This window comes from Capra hircus (genome assembly GCF_001704415.2).
Source record: "Capra hircus breed San Clemente chromosome X unlocalized genomic scaffold, ASM170441v1, whole genome shotgun sequence".
Lineage (NCBI taxonomy): Eukaryota > Metazoa > Chordata > Mammalia > Artiodactyla > Bovidae > Capra > Capra hircus.
Window position 1 is genome coordinate 27,815,401 of NW_017189516.1, and position 27,136 is coordinate 27,842,536.

A 27,136-nucleotide genomic window follows, 5' to 3' on the forward strand; every position below is an offset into this window, starting at 1 on the left:
ATGTTTTCAAATATCAGAACCATTTTTGACTAGTGGTCAAGAATGTAGATCGATTACTTAGAGCAACACTCGTGGCTGCAGCCTTAACAGACTGTACTATCACCAACCAAGAATCTGAATCTTGATGGAACGGCCTTTGTAAGGACAGAATCTAGTGACTTCTGAAATGGAAACAAGCTGGTGAAATGCAATATGACTGTTTTTCCTTACCATGATTCCAGTACCAGCTTTCATATTTATTTCCATGCGCACGCTTTTAGGACACATCTATGTTTTCTTTCCTTTAGCATGTAATTATTACTCAAGAGACATGAAGTATAGAAAAGCTCATTGACTGTGTTTTAATGCAGGAAAAAAGTGTTACCCAGCAAAGACATCAAAAGGCTGTGCAAGTCCTCCAGATTACCTTTGAATGAAGATCTTCTAGAATCCTTACTCTCCAGGTAGGTGAGATCTCCACGCTCATGGACCATGTCCTGCATGTTTTTGTTTTGGAGACAGTTCCTGGTTTTACATCTGCCTTTAACTGCCCTTGATTTACCCTTTACCTCATTATTGTTTCACTGATGGCACATCTCCATTTAATTGTTACAGAAGGAAAACTTAGTCATGATTGTGAATGTCACAGAGCCTCTAATGAATTATCGTTAGAACTTTTTAACATGAAGATGCACTTAAGTGCACACAGATTCATGGGACAAAATGAAAATGAACTGCTTCTTTGGTTGTGAGAGTCTTAGATCTAAAATTAAGACAGGTTTTTCAGAACAGTAGTTTCTAATGGCTAAAGACATGCAATTAGAGGACCTCGTGTTATTAGCACAGAGCAAGAGTGCTAGATGTCAAGTGCAGAGGTTAGGATGTTGCCAAAGGAAAGCACAGTGAACTGCTTTCTAAATCACCTCTCTTCTTGTTCCAAACCTGACTTTTTGACTGCCTGGCACCACCCTCCTAGCCATCCAGACTCTGGTCATCTTTTATGCTTCCCATGGCATGACACCAGCCCCTCCTCTGTCTGACTTATCTTGATAATGCTAACATTTGGGGCTGTGTTCGAGGCATTGTTATCATTGCTTTGAGTACATTACCTCACTGACTTTGTGAGAATAGCTTGGTGAGGTCAGAGCTCTTCTCCTCCTATCTTACATGAGGATGCTGAGGTCTAGAGAGATAAGATTTTGCCCAAAGTCACATAGTCTAGAAGAAGAACTGTGACTTAACCTCTGAACCTTTAAAATGCACATCTTCTGCTTCTTACCATTTTGAATTATCTACAAATAGCCAGTAGATTAGAATGTCCTGCCTGTTCTGCCTCCTACTTCTACTGCCTGCATCTTCCCTCTCCCCTCTATTCCCACCACCTCCACTCTTGTTCTGACCTACTTTTCTTCTTGACTGTTGCAGGGCCCCCACATTGGCCTTTCTTCCATCAGCCTCTAAATTGTTAAATCCATCTTTACATCTAGCAGCTAAGTACCTTCTAAGAGCAAGAATATCCTAGTGTCACTCTTCTACTCACAAGCCTTCTGTACCATTTCTTTGTTCTCTAAGGAATGACCAGCTTCCTCAGCTCTGAACTCCTCTTCTGCCTTCTCCATTGTGGGGCTTAGGGTTGTCATTAGAGCATTATTCTCAAGCAGGGGCTGGAGTGGGCAGTCATCATCTGAGACAGAAAAAAAAAAAAAAAGGAAGCAGACAAAAACTAAATCCCACATGGGAGAGCTAGGGTCCTTCTGCTCCTAGTATCAGGAGCAGATCAAGAAGAGGCCAATCTAGGTGGCTGTGTGTTGTGTGCATTGGATAACCTGGGGTTGTCTTCTAGACTTTCAGCTCTATTTGCTTGTATTTTCTAGCAGCAGTATGAGGGATAAATAGGCCATCCTGGTGTAAAGGGCTTGAGGTGAAGTGCAGGCTTAGGAGTCTGGTTTCTCCAGTTACCACATTCTCAAAGCTCCTCTTCCCAGTAGTCCAGCCAAATGGCCCATTTAGCTTTTCACTTGTATACCTCCTACCTTCCCACTTTTTTTGCCTTTTCTCTTGCTGTTTCTTCACTAGGAACTAGCTTTGAGTTTTCTTCACCTGCTGAAAGCTTGTTCTTCATTTGAGACCTGTTTTGCATAACACTGTATCCATGAAGCCCTCTTGGATTTGGTTGGCTGGTGTGATTATCTCCTGCTAAGGATTCTCACACACTATTTATGTTTCTTTCTTTCTTTTTTTTTCTTTTTTGTCTCTTACCTTGTAATGAAGATTTGTGAGTAGACATCTGATCCACTCAGATACCGAGACCTACTTCTAACCTGTTTGATTTACTGCCTAAAAATAAGCAGCAGGTTATCACAGCTTGACAATTTTACCCCTTACCTTGTCTCCTGTATTCTTTGAATCTACTTGCTAGCTGTGTAATCTTGTGCAAGTTTTTTGACCTGCCTGAACCTCAGATTCCATACCTCTAGAATGAGATAACAATACCTGCTTCCTCGTGGTTCTTGGGGCAAATTGAGATAACATACATAAATTCCCCAGTGCCATAGCATCTGGTACTAAGTCCTGATTGGAGACTATGTGTTCATCAGACACCATAGACCACACGCTCTGACTTAGAAATGAACTGGAAGAGACCTGTGTCCTCCTACATAGAGGAAGCCTTGTTTTTAAACAGTTGGATCTGAATGCCTTTCACACATTAAGCTGTCTTCTAGTCAGGAAGCTGCGGATGTTTATTAAATTATCTCTTGATGGCCTCGGGATGAGTTATCCTGGAAAGTCCAGTAATGTGGGAGCCTGGCCTCTGGGGGACCTAGATGGTTCTTATCCAGCACTGAGGCCACCAAGTCATCATCCTCTCATCCTCTCAGCAGACTGTTTTGTCTTTGCCTTGACGATTTGACATGAAAGGCAGAAAGATGATTCCCCAACTTGCCGTGAAGCCGGCTCAGTCTCAGATCACATCCGCCTCTGAGCCCCAGCTTAGCTCCAAGGAGGTCATCCCTCTGAGCCACTAAGCAGACCACGTTCAGTCTAACTTTGCCTCTAATTGTGCACTGACCCTTCTCCACACTCAGGGGAAACTTCAGGCTAATCAGATTAGAAAATGTCTCATTCCCATTCCCCTCTCCCTCCAATATGCCCTGCCACGATTTGGGTCACATGCTTGATGTTTTGCATCATCTCCGCAGATTCCTTTCAAAGACGGCCCTAATTCCTAACGGACCCATCAGCCTGCAGCTTACATTTATATTCTGCATTCTTATTGTTCCCCACAGACTCCACAGGGCTTTCCAGAGCCTTGACCAGACTCTTTCTGCACAGCCCTCCTGTGGCATGCTAAACCAGAGCCCCTCTGACGTCTACAGTCTCCCATGGGAGACAGGCCCAGAGTTTGTTGACTTGGTTCAGCACACACTCTGCCCAGGGGCATTTTTACCTGCCTTGGGATGGAGCTGGGCAGCTGGTGAGCAGGTGTAGAGCCCCTATGAATTCAGATCAGGAGATGAAAAACTATATGGCTAAAGATTCCGATGATTTCTATCACCCGGGGATTGTTACTTATATATTTCTCCTGACCCTGCATTTGGGTACTAAGATTTCCCTTCTACTCCATTTCTGTTTTTCTTCTGATTCAGTTAGGTCTTTTCCTTATTAGCACAACTCATGCTGGAATCAGGACTTCAAAATCTTTTCACATCTGGTTACCCCAGCCCCCATCAGTTTGTGCTGTGGAAACCGGTATGACGGTCAAGAGTCCGCCTGCAATGCAGGAGACCTGGGTTCTATCCCTGGGTCAGGAAGATCCCCTGGAGAAGGGAATGGCTCCCCACTCCAGTATTCTTGCGGGGAGAATCCCATGGACAGAGGAGCCTGGCGGGCTACAATCCATGGGGTCACAAAGAGTCTGATGCACTTGAGCAACTAACACGCATACACAGCCGGTATGAGGTCACCTTCCTTACCAAACAGTCATTTCACTAATGCACAGAACATCAGATGTAAGTGTTTGATGTAGTGATAGCTATTACCCATAATAGGAGGGACACTCTGTACTGAAACAGTGCCTAGGGCCCTGGAATATTTTGTAAATCCTTGAGCACATTTAAAGTTACATTTTCACTGATGGTAGGCAGGATACCTCTTTTCTTGAGGAGGCTGTCTCACTGAATAAATGTACTTCAGGCCCAGATGGAATTAGAATAACAGCCCCCTAAGATACCCTCAACCTTTGTTTCTATCTCAGGCCCTAGGGGTAGAGACGATATCTCATTCAACCCTGCAGTCCCAGAGATGTGTCCCATGCTATTACACTGGGCGGGGGAGGGGGGGGGGAGGAAACACGTGGGCTTTATACCTATCAGAGCTGCCTCTGAAGTCCAACCCTACTACCTTCTGCCCAAGTGATCCCTGTAAATGGAATAAACCCCACTGAGCCTTCATTTGGGTGTTCAGGTTTCCTTAGAACTAATAAGCAAGAAATTCTGGTTCTCAAACCATAAGAGGTGGGGAGAATTTTGAGGTCATTCTGTTCTCTGTTCCTGGTGGGCCTGGGGAGTGAAGAGGCACCCTCCTCCCCTGACTGTGGCCTTCCAAAGCGGGACTTAGAAGTCAGGTGTGACTCTTTCCCCAGCAGCTCTGCCCCAAGCTAGTCTTTTACAGTTGGCTTTGGGTTCCACAGAATGCCTTAGGACTGGCCTCCCAGGGGAGCTGGTGCCTCATCCAGAAGTATTAGTTAAAATAGAAAAAGTTAACAGGGCTTTCAAATCATCTCATTATGTTCTACCCAGCCTCTCCCCCTGTTCCCCTTGCAGAGGCGTGGTTGGGGCTTAAGTAATTTCACCAGCACTACCTGGCCACGAAGCTGAGGGGCAGGGGTGGAACCGTGTGCTTGCTCATATTGCAAAGTGTTCGGTGCCCTGGGAAGTTTTGAGAGAGAAACCCCCTTCTTTCCCTGTTCATCTCTTCTCCCTCTCTTCTCTCTCACCCTCTACCCTGACCATACACACAGATGGTTTCTCCTTTTTCAAATATAAGGTGATTTGGTTCCTAAGGAGATCTGTGCTGGGATCACAATTGGAATTTAGAAGCCTGGTGATTTGAGATCACGGAACTTAACTCACTGGCACCCTGGCAGTGCCATCTTGCCAGCTCCTAAGTTGTGACCAACTGGCAACAGCGGCCCAGAGTTCCACATTTTTTCCCCTCAAGTGTCTGGTCTTTAAGACTCCCACCAGATGTTTCAGTGTGCACCCTGGGGTTTGTCAGGTAATGAACTGAAACCAAACACAAGCAAGTGAGTCAAACATGTGTCTTCACTACCCTCGCTCCCTTTCAGCCCTGGCCATGCCGCCAGCCCTCTCCCCTAAGTTATGAGATGGTCTTTGTGGCAGAGGGACACCCACATTACTCTGTCACAGAATACAGCTGCTGCTGCACCTATTACCTCCACAGATGGGGGAAATAAAGCATATCAGTATTATTCCCCACGGCAAGGAGATGGATGGCTGCTGTGGTTTGCAAGCCATTCATCATTTTTGGGAGGTGGGAACAAGAGCACCCGTCAAATGACACATTAGACTCACTTCTGAGAACTCCCACCTAGCAAGGCATCAGGAAGCCTACTTGGAGGTCATTATGATCGAGAGGGGAACCAGAGAAACGGCTTTCCCCTCCCTCTTCTTCCACAAACATGTCCTTTAGTTTGTGTAGGGAAGGAAATGATGGCTTGCCTAAGTATCAAAGGGAAAGAAGAATTTATGGAGGCTTTAGGAAAACACTTCAGCACTGTGAGCTAGGACTTTAAAGTAAGCAGGCTGACTTTTTAACAAGCTTAGGCACACTTAAAAGCCAGAATTAGCGTTGCCCTTTAGGGCAGTCACCCTGGAAGGCTGTGCACTCATTCCAACAATGTCGCCATACAAAGTTCTTCTTTGGAATTGCCTTCACAGTCTTTTCAAAGGAATTTCCTCCAGAGTGGCAAATCTTCATCCTTTGACTGTGAATCAGAGTCTTAGCAAGAGTCAAATGTTGTTTGGCAAGGAGAGAAGTAGTGGATTCAGGTGGAGAAAGAGGATGCTCACATTTTTTTAACAGAAGCACAGCGTGACCCTGAAGTAAGAGAAATCTGTCTTCTATATGACTCATAGGCTTTCCCAAAATATTTTGAAAGGATGGATAGGATTTGGTGAATGATGACCTGCAGTGGTCAGGAGACAGGGAGGACTGCTGGGGAGATAATATTCAGGGGAAATTGACCTACTTGTCCTTACTCCCTAAGAGTTGAGCCTGTGTCCAACTCTAAACTGCTCCTCCTTATCTCCTTCTGCTCCAACCTGGAGTGCTCCTTTGTATTCTATTCTTGTCTCTCTGACAACCTCATCTGACAGTAGCATATAGTAGATATAGGGTATAGTAGCAAATGGATGTGTGAAAAATCTCACGCTGTCAGTGGTGCAGGCGAGGAAGCTCTGTGCTGAGTTTTGGAGCTGGGAGAAAGACTAGGAGATGATTCCCTTATCAGTGTGCCCCAAATGAAGGTGCTCCTGCCTTTCCAAGTCTGATGCATGAATTGACCACCTGGGAAAGCACTCTATACTGTCTCTCATCTGCTTTTCACACTTCTTATATTTTCATTTATGCCTGACGGATACATGCTTATAGTAAAGAAAATAAATCATTCTAAAAAAACTTACTCTGACAAGAGCAGTTTCCAGCCACATCTCTCCCCACCTCCCAGACCCATTCTCAAGAAACAGCCTTTCAGTCTTTCTAGTTGTTTCTACAGAACTTAAAATAGCATGTACATTCTGCTATTTCTGGATTTCTCATTTTTAGATACTAGTACTAATTTCCTGTTATGATGCTTGAGAATTTAGTATAATATTGATTCCCATTACTGGTGTTCTTTCTAGATGCTCTTAGAATCATGTCTTTATTCCTGATGTTCTGGAAATTCACGATGGGGCCTTGTTGTGTGTGTGTGTGTGGGGGGGCACACGCCTATATATAGATTGTGCGTAACAGTTTATGGGCCCTTCCAGTCTGGAGACTGTCCTTTGGCTCAGAGAAATTTTCCATTAATTTTTAAATTATTTCCTCCCATCCTTTTTTGTTTTTGTCTTGTGAGAACTCCTATCTTTAAGATTTTGGCTCTTTTGAATCTGGATTAAGTTTTTCTTTGTCATTAGGATGTCCTTACCAAGGGGTTTCCTCAACTTTACATTCCACCCTTTCTAATGCATCTTTTTACTACTATCATATGTTTTATTCCAAGAGCACACTTTTGGTTCCTTTTTTGTAGTCTTCTGTTCTTTCTTCATGGGTGTAACATATCTTCTTATGTCACATCTTTCCCTCTGCTACCTGAATTTTCTTTGTCCCCTGATAGCTTTTTTTCCCTGTTGCTGCTTTGACTTCTGTCCTTAATGTTGGAAGCTTTTGGGGGTGGGTCTTCTTGATTAGTGGGTTTTACTGTATGAGTCATCTCCTAGCCTGCATTTTCATTAAGGAATCCTCAGAAACCACAATCTGGAGATCTCTCAAGGTGACTCAGAGCATCAAGAGAAGAATCCTATCTTCTCCCGCAGGGTTAGGAGGGAAGTGGGTTAAGGAAAAGGAGGAGAAATTAAGCACAGCCACTGATGTTCTGAAAACAGGAAAGGGGAAGGAAGGGGTCTGAGAGACCCAAGTTCAGTGGGTAATGTTCTTCTTAACCCTCCATTGTGCTTCATCTACCAAAGACTAGAGCTTCTTTAGTTGAATTTCTCTGGAAAACAAGCCCCAATCCCCTACAGTGAAGAGTCCAGTGTACAAGGACAGATTCTTGAGGGTCCAGCTGCTCTTGCTGTTTTCAGGCTTTCAAACAGTCCTTGTTTTTAGTACCCCACCTTATCCCTGGGGCTTCCCTCATAGCTCAATCAGTAAAGGGTCTGCCTGCAATGCAGGAGACCTAGGTTTGATTCCTGGGTCAGGAAGATCTCCTGGAGAAGGAAATGGCAACCCACTCCAATATACTTGCCTGAAGAATCCCATGGACGGAGGAACCTGGCACACTACATTCCATGGGGTCACAAGAGTCAGGCACAACTTAGTGACTAAACCACCACCACCTTATCCCTGGGCTTCCCTGGTGGCTCAGTCAGTGAAGAATCTATCTGCAATGCAAGAGACCTGGGTTTGATCCCTGGGTCGGGAAGATCCCCTGGAGGAGGGCATGGCAACCCACTCCAGTATTCTTGCCTGGAGAATCCCCATGGATAGAGGAGCCTGGCAGGCTGCAGTCCACGGGGTTGCAAGGAATTGGACACGACTGAGCAACTAAGCACAGCACCTTATCCCTGCCTTTATTGGCACCTGGAGTCTACAATTGCTGAGCCTCTCAGCAGTTTTGTAGGCCGCATTGCCTAATCACTTAAGTGCCCTCCCTGTCTCTGCCACAGACATTTGGAGTTCAGCTTCCTTTCCTCCGCTGTGCCAAGTCAGTTATCCCAGTCTGATTTCCATCTTGCAAAAGAGTTTGAAATTTCTTATTCACTGTTGCCTTTTTCCCGCCAGCTATCTTTGTCATTGCAGGAAACTACCTGCTTTTATTTCTCTATTGTCATTGGGTGAGATTTTGGTGGAAAAAGGAGATAAGTACTTGTGAGTGACCCATTGTGATTTACTGCCATCCTACCCACTTCCCAAGAGGAAAGGGTTCTCCTAGGAAGCATTGCATAGTTTTATCCTTTTTCATTGAAAGATTCTTTGTTCTTTTTCTGTCTTGCTTCTTTTGGGGGGATTCCCACCTCCAGTGAAATCCTCACAGACAAAACTGAAAAGAGAGACTTGGAGTATTTTACCACATTGTGCTTAGTCGCTCAGTTGTGTCTAACTATAGCCCACCAGGCTCCTCTGTCCATGAGGATTCTCCAGGCAAGAATACTAAAGTAGGTTGCCATGCCCTCCTCCAGGGGACCTTCCCAACCCAGAGATCGAATCCAGGTCTCCCACATTGCAGGTGGATTCTTTCCCATCTGGGCTGCCAGGGAAGCCCAAGAATACTAGAGTGGGTAGCCTATCCCTTCTCCAGGGGATCTTCCTGACCCAGGAATCGAACTGGGGTCTCCTGCATTGCAGGCAGTTTCTTTACCAGCTGAGCTGTTTTATCACATTGAAGTGAAGTGAAGGGAAATTCACTCAGTCGTGTCCTACTTTGCGACCCCACAGACTATATAGTCCATGGAATTCTCCAGGCCAGAATGCTGGATTGGGTCGCCATTCCCTTCTCCAGGGGATCCTTCCCAACCCAGGGATGGAACCCAGGTCTCTCGCATTGCAGGTGGATTCTTTACCAGCTGAGCCACCAGGGAAGCCCAAGAATACTGGAGTGGGTAGCCTATGCCCTCTCCAGTGGATCTTTCTGACTGAGGAATCAAACTGGGACTTCCTGCACTGCAGGGAGATTCTTTACCAACTGAGCCATCAGGGAAGCCCATTTTATCACGTTAACTCAGCTCTTTCCTGAGGCCTGGCTTTGGACTTTGGAAAGATTAAATCTTTCAAACATTTTTCCTCAAAAAGGTTTTAGACATCATTATTAAGCTGTGTATGTATTCTTTGATTAATACCATTTGATCCTTCCTGAATATTATTTGAGTCAAGAATAGCTTCCCAAATATCTTTTGAGATGGGTGAATGGTTAGATTGTGTTGAGTCAGACATTATCATGAGTTGGGCAGGGAAAAGTGCTAGGGGCCCAGGGTTGACAAGTGATCACAGGCAAATATCAGACAGATTGGTAAGGAAGTCTGATAATAGGACTTCAGTGGTGACTTCCAGAAGTTTTCCTGTACCATCCAGTGCCATCATATGGAGCAAATATAGACTGACTTAGGCATGGGGACTCGGTTAAATAAGTGGAAGCAGGAAGGCCTTTCTAAGGAAGTAACATTTGAATGGAGACTTTCCAGACAAAGGGCCCAGAACATGCAAATGCCTTGCATTGCTGGGCACAGTCTTGGTATGATCAGAGAGCATGAAGAAAGCAAGTGTACCTGGAAGATGGTGAAGAGGGAGAGAGATTTCAGAGGAGATCAGAGAAGTCAGTGGGGGACCAGATTATATGTGGTTTTATAAACCCTGGTAAGGAGTTCAGCTTGTGTTCTAAGTGGATTGGAAAGTCACTGTAGAGTTGTCAGCGAGGAAGTAACTAATCCAATCTGTGTTTTAGAAAGACCATTCTGGTGGAGGATGTAAGAGTAGAAGCAGCAAGACCATGATACAAATGCTATTCCTGTAACCCAGGTCAGAGATGATGGTGGCTTGCTAGAATAGAAAAGATGTAGAAAAATAGACTTGTGACATGCTTAGGTGTTAGAGCCTACAGAACTGGTTAGTGGACTGTATATGAGAGGTGAAGTCAGACCTGATTCTAAATCTGTTTCATAGTCTTTTGACTGGTTTCCAAATCATTGGGATATTATACTTCTGAAACCTCTAGGACTCAATACATGCCTCCTGTCATGATGTGATGGGAATTTAGCAACAATTAGATTCTGTATTGTAGGAACAGACAGAAATTTCTTTCATTGGTGATCTCATTCAGTGTTCCAGGCTGGTGGCTTTAAATACAATCTGTATGCTAATGACTGCCACATTTTGATCTCTAACTCAAACCTATTCCCTGAACTTCAGACTCATATACCCAACTGCTCACTTCCCATCAAAATGTAACACATCCAAAACCAAACTCCAGTTGCTCAACCAAAACCCTGGAAGTTGTCCTGAATCCATTCCTACTCATTCTCCCCCTCACCTCCCCTATACACTATAAAATCTGTCAGGAATCCTACATTCAAAATATATTCAGGCTTTAGCGTTCCTCACTGCTCTCCACTGTCATCAAGGCTGCCATTACCTCTTGCCCAGATAACTGCAGAAGACTGCTAAGCACCCTGGCCACTGTAGCCTTGCCCCTACATTGTACCTGCAATATATCAACTAGTGTGATCTTCAGAAAATATAACGGAGATCTCATAACTGTTCTGCACAATGTACTCCAGTGGCTCTAAGCTGTCCTTAGTATGAAAGTCAAAGGCACTCCATGATCTCATTCTCTGATCTCAGCTCCTACTCAGAGTATTAGGGAATACTTTTCTTTGAGGTACCATGCTAAAGGAAAGCTTCTTACAAAACATCTTTCATTGATTGAGTTTTAGTTCATCTCCCCCAAAACAAGCAAATAAAAGACATAATGGTCCTGCATTTTGGCTACAAACTATTCCATAAACAGATCATGTCCTTTCAAGGCGTTCAAATGACGAGTGAGCCAGAATTCACAGGATAAACAGTGGTAGGGGGCAGCATGTTGGAGCTGTCTCCCAGAATCCTTTGCCAAAGAAAATGTACACAAAAAAATGACTGAATTCCCTTTCCCCTCTTCTGGTCTCTCTGTTTATTTTACTTTGTTTAGGTTGATGAGTCTATGTAACTTCATCATGTAACATTTCATTTATTACTGCTAATTTTTGTTAGTTTATGAATGTGACCTATTCTTTTCTTAATGCTTAGAAAAAAAGCCTTTTGACTGATTATGAGTTATTTTTTTCCTGCTTCTGTTATCACTGAGTTTTCTTATAGTTAATTATCCTCTGTTCATCCCTGCAATAGTAACTTGCACACCTCACTTGCTGGTTGGGAGCAAGGGGGAGGGGAAGCATGTTGAGTTAGAGGTGCTAAGAGAAGGGCAGGAACCTGGAGCAGGGTGCTTGGAACAATGCCTTAGTGACTACCTTTGTTTTTTTTTCTTCCAAAAATCATGTTACATAACCAGTGTATATTTAGCCTTAGAAATTGGCAGAACATGGTCAAATTCAGAATAGGTAACATTGAGGTATTACAATAAGAAGAACTTTGTGTTGGGGACATTGTAGCAATTGCCTTGAAAATTTGAGGTCTTAATGGCCAAAACTCTATTATGGTTAAGAATAAACTTATGACAATGTCTATAATTAGGAAATAGTAGACAACTAGATTAGTTATTTTTGACCCATAACTTTATGATGCAGGTTAATCATTTGTGTTTTTTTTAATTTTCAAAATGAAAATGGACATAAGTTTTCCTGATTATAAATTTAAAAGAATTCAAATAATACAGAAAGTTTAAAGAAAAAGCAACAATTATAATCTCTCTGCCAAAGATAGCTATTCTTAATACTTCTGTGTATTGTTACTGGACTTTTTAAATGCTGTTTTGTACAAATATAAACCTAAAGTGAGATCATAACTCTGCATTCTATTTTATAACCTCCTTTCCACTCAACAATATATCATTAACATATTTCCATGATAACATATATGGAACTATTGTTATTGTTAACTCGTGTCCGACTCTTTGCAACGCAATGGACTGCAGCACGGCAAGCTTTCCTGTCCTTCACCATCTCCCAGAGTTTGCTCAAACTTATGTCCATGGAATCGGTGATGCCATCCAACCATCTCATCCTCTGTTGCCCCCTTCCTCTCCTGCCTTCAATCTTTCCCAACTTCAGAGTCTTTTCCAGTGAGTCAGCCCTTCCCATCAGGTGGCCAAATATTGGAGTTTCTGCATCAGTCCTTCCAGTGAATATTCAGGGTTGATTTCCTTTAGGATTGACTGGTTTGAGCTCCTTTCAGTCCAAGGGACTCTCAAGAGTCTTCTCCAACACCACGATTTGAAAGCATCAGTTCTTCAGCACTCAGCCTTCCTTATGGTCCAACTCTCACATCCATACATGACTACTGGAAAAACTATAGCTTTGACTTGATGGACCTTTGTCAGCAAAGAATGTCTCTGCTTTTTAATATGCTATCTAGGTTGGTCATAGGTCCTGGGGATACTTGGGTGAATTAGATGTGTGAGGTCTCTGCTCTCAAAGAGTTTACAGCCTGGAGCGTTAAAAACAAAATATAAAGTAATAAGAAATAAGAAAAATATCAGTATTGAAGCACTTCTAATATTATGTTTTCATGGTAGATTTAAGCTGACATTTTGGTCCTGAATTGTACAGATTGACTCAAATCATACAATTATATTTTTAGGTTTGAAGACAGTGAAAAACAAATAAATTATGAGTCATTTTTCTGTACCCTGAACTGGAGAGTGAATCCAGTGCCTGAATTGGAAGTGGTATCGTACATTAAAGAGGTAAAATTAATAATAATACCTGTTTTAAAAACAAGCCATAGCTACCTCCCTTGCATTTTTAACATCTTTTATCTTGAAATTATTTTTCAATGTAGAATATTAACATCAGTGCTTTTGGAAAGAGCACTGTGTATTTCTGAGTATTTGTGTTAAAGGCTAATTCACTTTCCATGCTGAGCGAACATCTGCTGTATAAAAGCGTGATTTTTCTTATGCAGCTGAATGTTTTTTAACCTAAGTTGTACCCAATTATATGGAAAATAGGATTATAGGTTACAGTTATAAATAGATATAAACACTGTTATCAGGGGATTCTGGTAATATCATCATAAGCCACAAGAGCAAACCTCAGTGGTGCATATGTCAAGAATCCCCAGTGTGTCTGAGGCGGTGCACACAGGTTTTCCTTGGGTGAAGCAGTATTGTATGGAGATGCATATTTCCTAGTGGGGCCAAATTCGAAATAGAAATTCAGTAGAAAAATGCTTGGTTAGGGAAAACAAAGTTCTTGTGATCAGATGATGCTCTCAACATTGTGGAATTGTCTGAATTCTCTAAGCTCTCTGGACCAATTGTCTTTAAGGAGTGGATGGGTGGGTGGCGGTTTGTTTATGTTTTAACATGCTCCAGAAATTGATTTTCTTGGGAAAGTCCCTTGATAAAGCAAATGTCATGTGGTCAATACTCTCAGAAAGGAGGCATTTATTCCTCCCGGTCTCTGCTGACCAGCTCATTCTGGCCTGAACTGGTCTAGTGCCCTTGGGGAGTTCCCTCAGGCATGCAGCTCCTCTGGAGTGTCAGGCAGCCTTAGAACCTCCAGATGATGGGGAAACACTGGTGGCCTTTGGAGTTAAACAGAGCTGGGCTTGAATTCTGGCCCTGCTGCTTGCTTAGCTCAGTGACTTTGGGGATAATTACTTAACTCATTAATTTATGAATTTAATTCTCAGACAAGTCACATTGAAGTATCCACTGTCAGCAGTTTTGGTGCTGTGTCCTGGGGTCTAGAGACAGTCATTTTTGCTACCTTGAGGAGGGTCAGGGGGACAAGAAGTCTTAGAGGAGGTGACACTGGAAATTTTGATGATGAATAGTAGGAGTTAGATAGGAAGAGTGGCATGGTATGCCCAGTGGCCTTCCCAACAGAGGCCCCAGGGCAAGGGGCAGCATGACTCTTGGTCAGAACCAGGAAGAATCGGTGCGGCTGGGATGAAGGCACAAAGGAGGAGAAGAGGAAAGGGATGAGGCTGGAGATAACCTCATGGGTGAGGTTTGCATATCATCCTGCAAAGTCTGCAGACCATGAGCAAATGTTCAGGAAGAGAGTGACATGATTAGGTATGCCCTTTAAAGGGCCCTTGTTCTGGCTGGGTGGTGAGTAGATTGGAGAGAAGACAAGGAGACAAGTAGACCCCTTAAGAGGCTCTTTGATGATCCATTGTCACCATAGCAACAGCACACACTTAAACCATTTACTGTGTGTCAAGCTCTCTTCTAAGACCTCAAAATCTATTTGCTCATTTAATCCTCAGAGCAACTTTCTGAGGGTAGATATTTTTATCATTCCCATTTTAGAGATGAGGAAGTTAGAAGAACAGCCAATGTATGGGAGAGTGAGAATTTTAACTCAGATCTGTTTTACCACAAAGACTGAAAAAGGAAAAAATCATTTAAATATAATTATTATTGAAGATACTGGATTTAATTCACTAAAGTTCAAGATACTGTCACAAAAACAAGTTAATACTGTCATTTGGTAACCTTTTAAGTGTTAACTGCTCATTTGTGTCCAATTCTTTGCAACCTCATGGACTATAGTCTACCAGGCTCCTCTTTCCATGGAATTTTCCAGACAAGCAAACTGGAGTGGGTTGCCATTTCCTCCTTCACGGGATCTTCCTGACCCAGGGATTGAACCCGCATCTCCTGCGTTACAGGCAGATTCTTTATCATCTGAGTCACCAGAGAAGTCTCTCTTAATTTCTTAGCCACACAAATATGTAATTTTTACATGTAAAAGGAACAATGATGGATAGAGTTTATGTTCTACCTTTTCATTTAATGTTACAGTATTCTGTGTTGGATAGCATCCATTTGTCCCATTGGGACTTTGCTCCAGCCCCGTCTACCCTGCTCTGAGTCCTAGGCAGCTGATCTCAGTGGGTCCCCTAGCCCTCTGGCCTCCAGTTGGGGGAGCCATTGGGATGCACCAGCAGGAGAGTGGAGGGTGGGAAGAGAAAAAAGTCATCTCCTTCCCTGACTGCCTCCTCCTCCAAGGTCCACAGCACCTGTCTGGAGTTTCTCTCCATGTAGCTGCAACCACCCTCACATGCCCCTTGAGCCTCAAGTGGTGGTAATGGCTCCTTGAGGGTCTGGAGGATCCCTTGTTGGTTTTCCTGAACATTTCCCACAACTTTATAAATAGTCATTTTATTAAGCTTTTCTCGATTTGCGCAGTCCACATATATCCTCTATTTCTTTTGTGATCCTGAGTGATACACATACTTATTTTTGCTAGTTAGCAACTACCTTTGTTGTTTTTCTCCTCACTTTCTCCTTCTCTCCTTTTCTATTCTACCCAATCCATCACCCAAATGTTTACCTATGCTTTGGGGTTTCATCATTTTAATGCACAGAAATATAATTGTACCACATGCATTTTATCTGTTGTGTATTTTTCTTAATTGTACACCATGGAACATTTCTCTAGTTTAATATTTGTAGACTTCCCTGGTGGCTCAGACGGTAAAGCATCTGCCTACAATGTGGAAGACCCGGGTTCAGTCCCTGGGTTGGGAAGATCCCCTGGAGAAGGAAATGGCCACCCACTCCAGTACTCTTGCTTGGAAAATCCAATGGATGGAGGAGCTTGGTAGGCTACCATCCACAGGGTCACAAAGAGTCGGACACGACCGAGCAACTTCACTCACTTCACTAAGCCATTCTTTAGTACTGTAGTATGAGTATGGAATAATTTATTCATCCATTTCTCTATCACTAGGCATTCATGTTATTTTTACATTTTTGCCTCTGAAAATATGTGATATCTTATTGCTTTAATTTTCATTTTCCCGATGACTATTGAGTTTGAATGAAATTTAATTCCCTTTTGGTACTACAACCTACAGTAAGAAAGACATTTTTCCGTAATAACCCAGCATGCACATATACAATAGAACAAACGTTTCATGAAACAATATTATTCTAAGTACATGCAATGATGTATGATCCTTTTCCTTCCTCCCTATTTCCTTTCTTTCTCCCCACCTTCTTTCTTTCTTTTGAATATAGTCCATTACCCATTAAATTGATCTAAGGACCTGCAAAAGGATCACCACCTACATTGGAAGGAGAGTCAGTGTGCAAAAGCCAAAAATCTACTTTCCCTTTAGCCACCCCGCCCCCCATTTCATCTTTTACCTACTCTGTCTGCAGGGATAGTTATTGAGCAATGGGCCTCAGGTTCTTTAGAGAGAGCGTGTAAAACAGAAGGTCTGGAATCATAGGAAGCTGAACTCAAATCCTTAGCTCTATGATTGACTAACTGGGTCACTTCATGTAAGTGAGTCAACCTTTCAAGTTTCCTCATCTCAAAAATGGAGGTAAGAGTAGTGCTTATGTCAGTAGACATGAGACAGTTATCACAATACCTACCCCACAGTAACAGCTTACATGGTGGCCGTTACTATTGTTTGTAAAATGGCAATGTCTTAAGTCCTGAAGTCAGGAGGCTGGGCCCTGAGCTGTCAAGTTTGAAAGCTAAGATCAGTGATTCTATCCTTAAAGGTAAGAGTTAGAACAGCTACAGAACAGGCATGTGGCATCAGAAAGGGCCTGCGCGTCAGCAGTAAGTAGACTCTTCCAGCTGTTCACTCATTTATGGTGAGAAGAACTTTACTCTTAGGATCTCTTACCATCCCAGAGGACCAAGCCTGGAAACAGTTTAGTCTTCAGGAGACATTTGGAAGGGCCCGTTCTTTTTCAGCCAGTTTAGAAATAAAAGGAAGAACATAGATATAAAATGGCACCTGACCAATTTAACCTTTAGTGAGAATTTAACTAAACTGCAGAGTCTGAAGCACTCTGGTACTCCTAAGCTTGTTATCATTTCATTAAAGAGGATATTAGATAGCCTAGGAATGTTACCAGTGAGTCTGTAATCTATATGAAAAGATGTACTGTGAATGGGTTGACCATAATATTGCATAGTTCAGACAACTGAATGAGCCATGAAAAGTGTAGTATCAAAAAAATAAAAAGAAAAAAGAAAAGTGTAGTATCTCCTGACCCATACAAGTGTACATAAATGTTAATATCTAATAATGCCCAGAGACACAATGGGTCAGAGCTGTGTCACAGGTTGGCTTCTCCAGGAAGCAGATGGAGTTTTATGTGCAGGATGTTTAATTGGAAATGTCCTTGGTATCAATACCTATGGGAGGGAGAGGGGGACATTGGAGTGCACAGAGGGAGAATTGAGCTTTGATGCAGATCCAAAGGCAGCCTTTGCTGGTCCACAGGGAACTCTGGAGCTAGAATGGCTTCTCAGAGCCATCCTGAGTTAGTTAGGCCAAAATGACCTGGACTTTATCCCTGTGCATTGGTTTAGAAAGGGTAAGTGAAGTTCAGTCACTCAGTCGTGTCCGACTCTTTGCAACTCCATGGACTGCAGCACACCAGGCTTCCCTGTCCATCACCAACTCCCAGAGCTTGCTCAAACTCATGTCCATCAAGTCGGTGATGCCATACAACCATCTCATCCTCTGTTATCCCCTTCTCCTCCTGCCTTCAATCTTCCTAGCATCAGGGTCTTTTCCAGTGAGTCAGAAATGAGTTAGAAATTAGTTAGAAAGGGTAGCGTGGCTCTTTGCAGTCAAGACAGCTCTGTAGCTGAAGCAACCCCTGAAGGGTCTTCTAGAGGCTGGACCCCCAAGTCCTTACTCAAGAGCATTCTAGATGGATCATGTCTTGGCAGCCAACCACTCTTGATTGTTCTTGGTATGAACTGGGGGCCTGGCCTGTGGCACAGCCTTCTCCATGCACCTGCTCTTCTGTTACTCTCTGAGCTTTCACCCGTGGCAGGGAACTGACATGCTAGAAGATGCCATGGTTATGGAAGAGGAAGTGGTTATGCTCGAGTAGTTGGACCGGATGCGTAGGTCTGTGGGGCCCACTCAGGCAAAGAAAGCCTCTCACTTAGAGCTTTGGGGATTGCCAATACTTAGAGAGTCTGCTGTAGCCAAAACACTGAATGTAGGACCTCAGGACAGGATCCACCAGGTTGTGAAAGTGACGCAGCCTTGATTGTGACATGACAGATTAAAGTTCTGCTGAGAACAAGGAATGGCAGGCTGAGCTCCTGTGTGGAAGTGTGGCCCTGGTGGAGGCCAGCAGTGGGGCAGCTGCATGCTTTCCCCAGTGTATGAGCTGGACAAGTCAGCTCTGGCTGAAGTTCTAGAGGTATCATGAACACCTCTCTAGAAGTTACTGGCACCAGCTACCACTCGGAACCTGGGTGGGTAACTATACTCTTGGGCTGATCATTGTCCACTTAACAGGGTGTCTTCCCTGAAATGGGGATCTTACTGAGAAATGAAAAGAGACTGCGAAGCTGATGAAAGCTAGGCAGGTCCCAGTACTAGAGTCAGCACCAGTTCTGTTTGCATCAGCATGAACGGATAGGGTGGATGGTAGGGGTGGGGATTTGGGACACCTTCCCAAGCTTGATTAACTGCAGTGAATGGGAGCAGTGAGAGACCAAAACAAGAGGAACAGGACCATGAGCTTTAGCCAGCCAGAAGCTGAGTAGGCGAGTGGTCTGCTACACAAGGCTAGGGATTGGAAGGGCAGCATATCAGGGAGCTCTAGCAGAGAGGCTCCCCAGAACAGGGAGCACAGTGCTGGGGAATCCTGGGGTTAGGACTGTTGAGCAACCAGAGGGGGCCCGTCAGCAGGTTTGAACTAAAACCTTCAGCCCTGGCCAGGGGAAAGAGCAGGCTGAGTCCCTATACCACTGAGGTTCTAGCTCGAGACTCACAGCTCTCATAGAAGAGTCAGGGTATGGATTTAATACAGGGGTTATTGACAGAGGAGTGTGTAGGGTCAAGGGAACCAATTCAGGCAGTGAAGTGCTCAAGGCCTAGCTGGAGTGGGAAGCCTTTACCCTCCCTAGGTCTGGAGAAGCAGGGAGGGACTGGTCTTATTGGAACCCAGTAGAAGTGCTAGAGCAGTGGCAGCAGGTAGGGAGAGAAGAAATAGAATCCATACCCCTATCTCTCGCTGCTTCCCATTGGCTGGACCCACCCGGAAGGTAGAGAATGAGAAAGCTCAAAAAGTGGTGCAATCTGCAGAGGTCAGCCTCCCAGGGCAGAGAGCTTGGTGTGAAGGGCAGAAAATGGGTCTTGGGGGACAAATGGAGAAAGAGCCAGCACAGTCTGTTACCAGAGTAAAGACTTGTGCTCTAGTGAGCAACCGTCACAGCCAATGTTTAAGGCCAAGTCCAGACGAACAGCTCCTGAAGCTTGGTCTGCTGGATGTCAGGACTGATCCCTCTGACTCCAGTAAGACTCACCTATGTGTGATCCTCACATAGCATCAGCTGAAAGAACTGGGGACCAACAACAAAAAAGCAGAATTTTCAGAGAGCACCGTGGTAGTAGCTAGCCCAGCTTTGATTTGGTGAGAACTTTCCCTGTGTGGATGGGTGGAAACTTATTGTCACCCACCAGGGCTGCTGAGTGTGGCCTGTAGTCTGGATTCTCAGGAGCTGCCTTAGCCAGGCCTCTGCCTGGCTCCCACCTCAGCCATTGGAATAATTTAATTCTCACTCCATTGTGTGACTATCTATGGTCTCAGCATGTTGCCTGGAGCTGTCACGGCCTAGAGACCCCAATTCCATTCTATTGTGCTTGCTCACAGATGGTAACTGTAAAACTGGCAAAAGCGGTCCCACTGTTTAGAGCCTGCCTGGTTAATCTCAGAAGTCACATTTTAAAAAATAATGCCAAGTCGGATCTCATATAAACTTTATAACTCACACTGTGTGACTGGCATCTTATCTTTGGACACTTCTGAGAAAAATTGGATGTGGCTTCTTTTGATGAGCACTGGCACTGCAGAAACATTAGCAATTGGCTCTGAAGTTTTCTCTTGCCACGACAGGATGATATATAGCCTTGGTATTGTAGAATAGGGAACAGTAGGGTACACCTTGGTATCTATCTTTGGACACCCCACCTTTTGAAGATCTTTTGATATTTAGAGGGTGGAATACCCTGTGGCATTTTATTTTCCCAACCGTATTGTGGCAATAAGTATCATTACCAATTTATAGATAGGAAGCTAAGACTCAAAGGCATTCCTAAAGGTCTAGATTATATAGTCAAGGGCTAGTGCCACCTCTTTAAGCAAAGTTATGTCTAATATTTCAGGTTGAATTTAACAGTTGAAATAAAAGATTATTAACCTTTCTCATTGATCTTCCCTGGTGGTGCAAATGGTAAAGAATCTGCCTGCAACGCAGGAGACCCAGGTTCAATCCTTGGGACGGGAAGATCCCCTGGAGAAGGGAACGGATACCCACTCCAGTATTCTTGCTCAGAGAATCCCCATGGACAGAAGAGAAGAGCTTGGTGGGTACAGTCCATGGGGTCACAAAGAGTCAGACATGATTGAGCAGCTAACACTTTCAGTCATTCTCATTAGATTTAAAAAATAACTGGTAAACACATACTGATTACATAACACAAAGCAATGACCTAGTAGGGAACAATACTGCCAGAATCCACTGTCATTTAAAAGGTTTGGTGATGTCTGCTTTAATTGTATAAATAAGCTTATCACTAAAACTAAAAAAAAATCATGTCTCCTTGAAAACTTTACTTGCCCTGTAATGCAATTTCAAGGAAAGGTTTTCTTGTTTAAAAGTAACAACTTTTAGCCTCACTCACACAATTGAAAACTACTGGAGCTTGGTGTAGGGCAAAGAAATGCAGTTGTGAAATATTGGCAGTATAGTAAAGACAGAAATGGATAGAAACATAAACAAGTCTCCTGGTTTTATATATGAGATTTCCCTTATGTCATCAGAATGCTCTTGATTATCTTAGCAAGTATTTGCAAAATTTCTTCCTCAAATTAATTTCAATTTAATTTACTGAAATTTAATTGTTTTTATGATTTCTATCAACTTAATTTGATTATTTCTGAGGTCATGTCAACCTAGTAGAAGAAAGAAAATCCAAGAAAGGAGCAATTTCAGTTCCATACAGCACTGGATTTTTCTACAAATTCATAGATAAATAGCATCCTTTTTTTTTTTTTATTGAGCGAAGAGGGAGTAATAGAGTGAAATCACTAACATGACTCCAGCAGCCTTACATTTGGGAGGAATAAAAATAACCTTGTTTCAGTGAAGCGTGGAATTTAATTGGCTCCTGATCTTTTTCCCGCATGCATCTGGTGGCCAGTACTACAGTAGAAAATTTTAAGCTAGAAGGAGACATAATCCAATTAAATTTCCTTTTAAAAATGTCAAAGCAAATAAATCCAGGGCCTATGAGCTCACACACAGCTTTGCTGTTCTCACTGGGCAGCTGCTGTTTACTGGGTTTCTATCCAGTGCCATCTTTTCTTCCCATTTCAAGAATATGTGGTTTTACAGATTGGCAGCTACGGTTTTTTTTTTTTTCACCATTGATGAACAAGTAATTTATTGCCAACTTCTCTGACATCTTAAGTAGCTCCAGTGACAGCCAGATTGAAAGATGTCATGGGGCCCTCTTGCAGACAATGATTTCCAGCAATTTTAGAATCATGATTTTGTATTACTGTTGAATTTCACTCTGCATCTCGTAGTTCTTCCTTCTTCCAGAAAATGCTATGTGGCACATATTGTTTACACTCCAGATTACACTGAATTTTGCTTTGAGATTTAGGTACTGTCTCTAGAGTTATCTGGCAGTCACATTGGAGACTCTGGATCCATCCACAGTTTGTCAAGAAGTTGCTTTGTTCCAAGCTGTACCAGGACTTTCATAGACATTCTATTAATTTTGATAAATGCAAAATTGCATACTGTCTTTGTTTGACTTCCTCTGGAAGCTGACTCAGAGACAACAGATTTGCATGTAAATAGTTTTTTGGACAAAGTGAAGGGAATGCTAGCAAGGGAGCCGGGAAGTGAGAAATGGAAGAGCAAAAATATAAGGCATATTATCAAACCAGTAAAAATGGGAATGACTGGGACTTAATGTCTATGGGAAACACAGGGATCCAGTAACCTGATATGTACATCAGAGTTATCCCCTCCATCAACTCCTGTCAGTCATCGTTTGACAGCTGCTGCTGAAGTGGGGGGAAATAATGAATTCCCAGGCACTTGTGGCACATCACGTGTGCGTGCTAAGTCACTGCAATCTTGTCCAACTCTTTGTGACCCCATGGACTGTAGCCCGCCAGGCTCCTCTGTCCATGGGATTCTTTAGGCAAGAATACTGGGGTGGGTTGCTGTACCCTCCCTCCAGGGGATCTTCCCAACCTAGGGATCAAGCCTGCATCTCTTGTGTCTCCTGCGTTGACAAGAGGGTTCTTTACCACTAGCGCCACCTTGGAAGCCCCCGTGGCATGTCACAGGGACAGCCAAAGCAGGTCCCAGAGGCCAAAGGGGCGCTCTCGGGCAGAGGAAGGCAGGTGCTGATGGTTGGAGGTTAGGTTGGTGTGCACCGAAGTGGAAAGGGGGAGAGGAACAGGACGGGTAATGGCAGAACATCTGATACATACAGATATTTAAGATTCTGATCCTGCACCTTTAGGCAGGCGGTTTTACAGAAACACAAGCAGGCTTATCCTCATCCAGAATAGGAGGGATTGACTGCTGAGGATGAACTGTCTTGTTGTAAAATCACCATGCAGTTATTTCCACTTAAAACTTGTGTGGTGCTGGGAAACAATATAATCTGAAGTTTTCTTCGAATTTTGTAGCGTGGGATGAATAGAAGGTCAGTGAGGACAAAGAATATTTTTAACTCACTGCCCAGTCATAAATATTATGTAATGATTGGAACATTTGCAGATTTATTAGAACAATTAGGCAATGGTAGTGAGGGGATTTCTCACGTTACCAAGTGAAAGAAAATGAAGTCGCTCAGTCATGTCTGACTTTTTGCGACTCCCATGGACTGTATAGCCTACCAGGCTCTTCCATCCATGGGATTTTCCAAGCAAGAGTACTGGAGTGGGTTACCATGTTACCAAAGACCTCTAAAAGAGATTGGCCACGTGATTCCTTTCAGTTCAGTTCAGCTGCTCAGTCATGTCCAACTCTTTGCGACACCATGGACTGCAGCACACCAGGCTTCCCTGTCCATCATGAACTCCCAGAACTTACTTAAACTCATGTCCCTAGAGTCGGTGATGTCATCCAACCATCTCATCTTCTGTCATCCCCATATCCTCCTGCCTTCAATCTTTCCCAGCATCAGGATCTTTTCCAGTGAGTCAGTTCTTCGCATCAAGTGGCCAAAGTATTGGAGCTTTAGCTTGAGCATTAGTCCTTTTGGTGAATATTCAGGACTGATTTCCTTTACAACTGACTGGTTGCATCTCCTTGCTGTCCAAGGGATTCTCAAGAGTCTTCTCCAACACCACAGTTCAAAAGCATCAATTCTTCAGTGCTCAGCTTTGTTTATAGTCAAGCTCTCGCATCCATACTGACTACTGGAAAAACCATAGCTTTGACTAGACAGACTTTTGTTGGCAAAGTAATGTCTTTGCTTTTTAATATGCTATCTAGGTTGGTCATAGCTTTTCTTCCAAGGAGCAAATGTCTTTTAATTTCATGGCTGTACTCACCATCTGCAGTGATTTTGGAGCCCAAAAAATAAAATCTGCCACTGTTTCCACTGTTTCCCCATCTATTTGCCATGAAGTGATGGGACCAAATGCCATGATCTTAGTTTTCTGAATGTTGAGTTTTAAGCCAACTTTTTCACTCTCCTCTTTCACTTTCATCAAGAGGCTCTTTAGTTCTTCTTAGCTTTCTGCCATAAGGATGGTGTCATCTGCATATTTGAGGTTATTGATATTTTTCCCGGCAATCTTGACTCCAGCTTGTGCTTCATTCAGCCTGGCACTTCGAATGATGTACTCTGCATATGCAGGTCAAGAAGCAGTAGTTAGAACTGGACATGGAACAACAGACTGGTTCCAAATCAGGAAAGGAGTACATCAAGGCTGTATATTGTCACCCTGCTTATTTAACTTATATGCAGAGTGATTCCTTTAGGTGGACCCAATTACAGACAAAATTATGAGGAAGATACCTTTGCCCTCTAATTTATTAATGCCCCATTCCCCTGAGTTTCTTAAATCTTACGTCCTGCTTCCTTCGTCTTTTAGATCCCAACTTGATTACTGTTAGTCCATTTAAACTAGTACTGTGAACATCTACCAGAAATTGAGGGTTAGTTTCAATTCTGGTACCAATTCCAATGTGTGTTTTCTACCATAGCAAGCAGTTCTCAGCACCAGCTGAGTCTCCTACAGGTCAGCTGAATTCTAATATTGTCTACCTGGAGATAGTATCAGATCCCACAGGCTAAGGGCTCAGTCCTACAAGACTACCTCTTCTCCTTCAGATGTCATTCACAAGTCCAAGTTGTCACCTGTGCTTCTGACCAAAGGGCTGTGGATTGGAGGTTCCCATGTCCTCCTCCTTAAGTGAAGTCACTCAGTTGTGTCCGACTCTTTGCAATTCCATGGATGTAGCCTACCAGGCCATCCATGGGATTTTCCAGGCAAGAATACTGGAGTGGGTTGCCATTTCTTTCTCCAGGGAATCTTCCCAACCCAGGGATCGAACCCAGGTCTCCCACATTGTAGACAGATGATTTACCATCTGAGCCATACTTGAGTCATTGTCCTCCTCCTTGGGTTTGAGTAACTTGCTTGAGCTGCTCACATAACTCAGAAAAAAACAACTTACTTATTAGATAACCTCATGTATGGATGTGAGAGTTGGACTGTGAAGAAAGCTGAGTGCCGAAGAATTGATGCTTTGAACTGTGGTGTTGGAGAAGACTCTTGAGAGTCCCTTGGACTGCAAGGAGATCCAACCAGTCCATTCTGAAGGAGATCAGCCCTGGGATTTCCTTGGAAGGAATGATGCTAACGCTGAAACTCCAGTACTTTGACCACCTCATGTGAAGAGTTGACTCATTGGAAAAGACCCTGATACTGGGAGGGATTGGTTGCAGGAGGAGAAGGGGATGACAGAGGATGAGATGGCTGGATGGCCTCACTGACTAAATGGACATGAGTTTGAGTAGACTCTGGGAGTTCGTGATGGACAGGGAGGCCTGGCATGCTGCAATCCATGAGGTTGCAAAGAGTCGGACACAACTGAGCGACTGAACTGAACCGAACTGAACTGAACTGAACCTGTTTATTATGAAAGGATATAAATCAGGAATGGCTTCCTGGGTAGCTCAGTGGTAAAGAATATGCCTGAAATGCAGGAGACTTGGGTTCAATCCTTGGGTTGGGAAGATCCCCTGGAGAAGTAAATGGCAACCCACTCCAGTGTTCTTGCCTGGGAAATCCTGTGGACAGAAGAGCCTGGTGAGCTACAGTCCATAGGGTCTCAAACAGTTGGACACAACTGAAGCAACTGAACATCATAAGTCAGGAACAGGTAGATGGAGGAGAGAGGCGTGAAGCACAGTGTGGGGCAACGGCACAGTTTCCATTTCCACTCTGGGCTGAACTACTCTCCCCACACCTCCACGTGTTCACCAACCTGGAAACTCTCTGAAACCTGTACCTTTGGGGTTTTATGGAGGTTTCATTAAAAAGGCATGATTGAGTAAATCATTGGCTGTTGGTGAATGAAGTCACTTTTCAGCCCCTTGCCCCCACCCTGGAGGTATGGGGTGGAGAGTGGAGGTGGGGCACTGAAAGTTCCAACCCTCCAATCATGTGGTTGGCTCCTTTGGCAACCAGCCTCCATCATTAAGGTGCTTTTCAAAAACGTCACATTAACATAAGAAATGAGACCCTATCACTGTCATCACTTAGGACATTCCAAGAGTTTTAAGCTAGTGGGTGTGATAGAATTCCAGTTGAGCTATTTCAAATCCTAAAAGATGATGCTGTGAAAGTGCTGCGCTCAATATACCAGGAAATTTGGAAAACTCAGCAGTGGCTTCAGGACTGGAAAAGGTCAGTTTTCATTCCAGTCCCAAAGAAAGGCAATGCCAAAGAATGTTCAAACTACCGCACAATTGCACTCATCTCACACACTTGCAAAGTAATGCTCAAAATCCTCCGAACCAGGCTTCAATAGTACATGAACTGTGAACTTCCAGATGTTCAAGCTGGTTTTAGAAAAGGCAGAGGAACCAGAGATCAAATTGCCAACATCCGTCAGATCATCAAAAAAGCAAAAGAGTTCCAGAAAAACATCTACTTCTACTTTATTGACTATGCCAAAGCCTTTGACTGTGTGGATCACAACAAACTGTGGGAAATTCTTAAAGAGATGGGAATACCGGACCACATCACCTGCCTCTTGAGAAATCTGTATGCAGGTCAGGAAGCAACAGTTAGAACTGGACATGGAACAATAGACTGGTTCCAAATCAGGAAAGGAGTACAAGGCTGTATATCATCACCCTGCTTATTTAACTTCTATGCAGAGTACAGCATGAGAAATGCTGGGCTGGATGAAGCACAAGCTGGAATCAAGATTGTTGGGAGAAATATCAATAACCTGAGATATACAAATGACACCACGCTTATGGCAGAAAGCTAAGAAGAACTAAAGAGCCTCTTGATGAAGGTGAAAGAGGAGAGTGAAAAGTTGGCCTAAAACTCAACATTCAGAAAACTAAGATCATGGCATCCAGCCCCAACACCTCATGGCAAATAGATGGGTAAACAGTGGAAACAGTGACAGACTTTATTTTGGGGGGGCTCCAAAAT

At 43.5% G+C, this 27,136-nt stretch overlaps 1 protein-coding gene across 1 annotated transcript in view; it reads left to right on the plus strand.

The window, feature by feature from the left end:
* EFHC2 (EF-hand domain containing 2) overlaps positions 1-27,136 on the plus strand; it is a 135,342-nt gene that overhangs the window by 100,432 nt on the left and 7,774 nt on the right. Inside the window, exons 12-13 of the mRNA XM_018043680.1 lie at positions 351-443; positions 13,051-13,156. Coding sequence (XP_017899169.1) covers positions 351-443; positions 13,051-13,156 — 199 coding nt within the window. The remainder of the gene's footprint in view (positions 1-350; positions 444-13,050; positions 13,157-27,136) is intronic.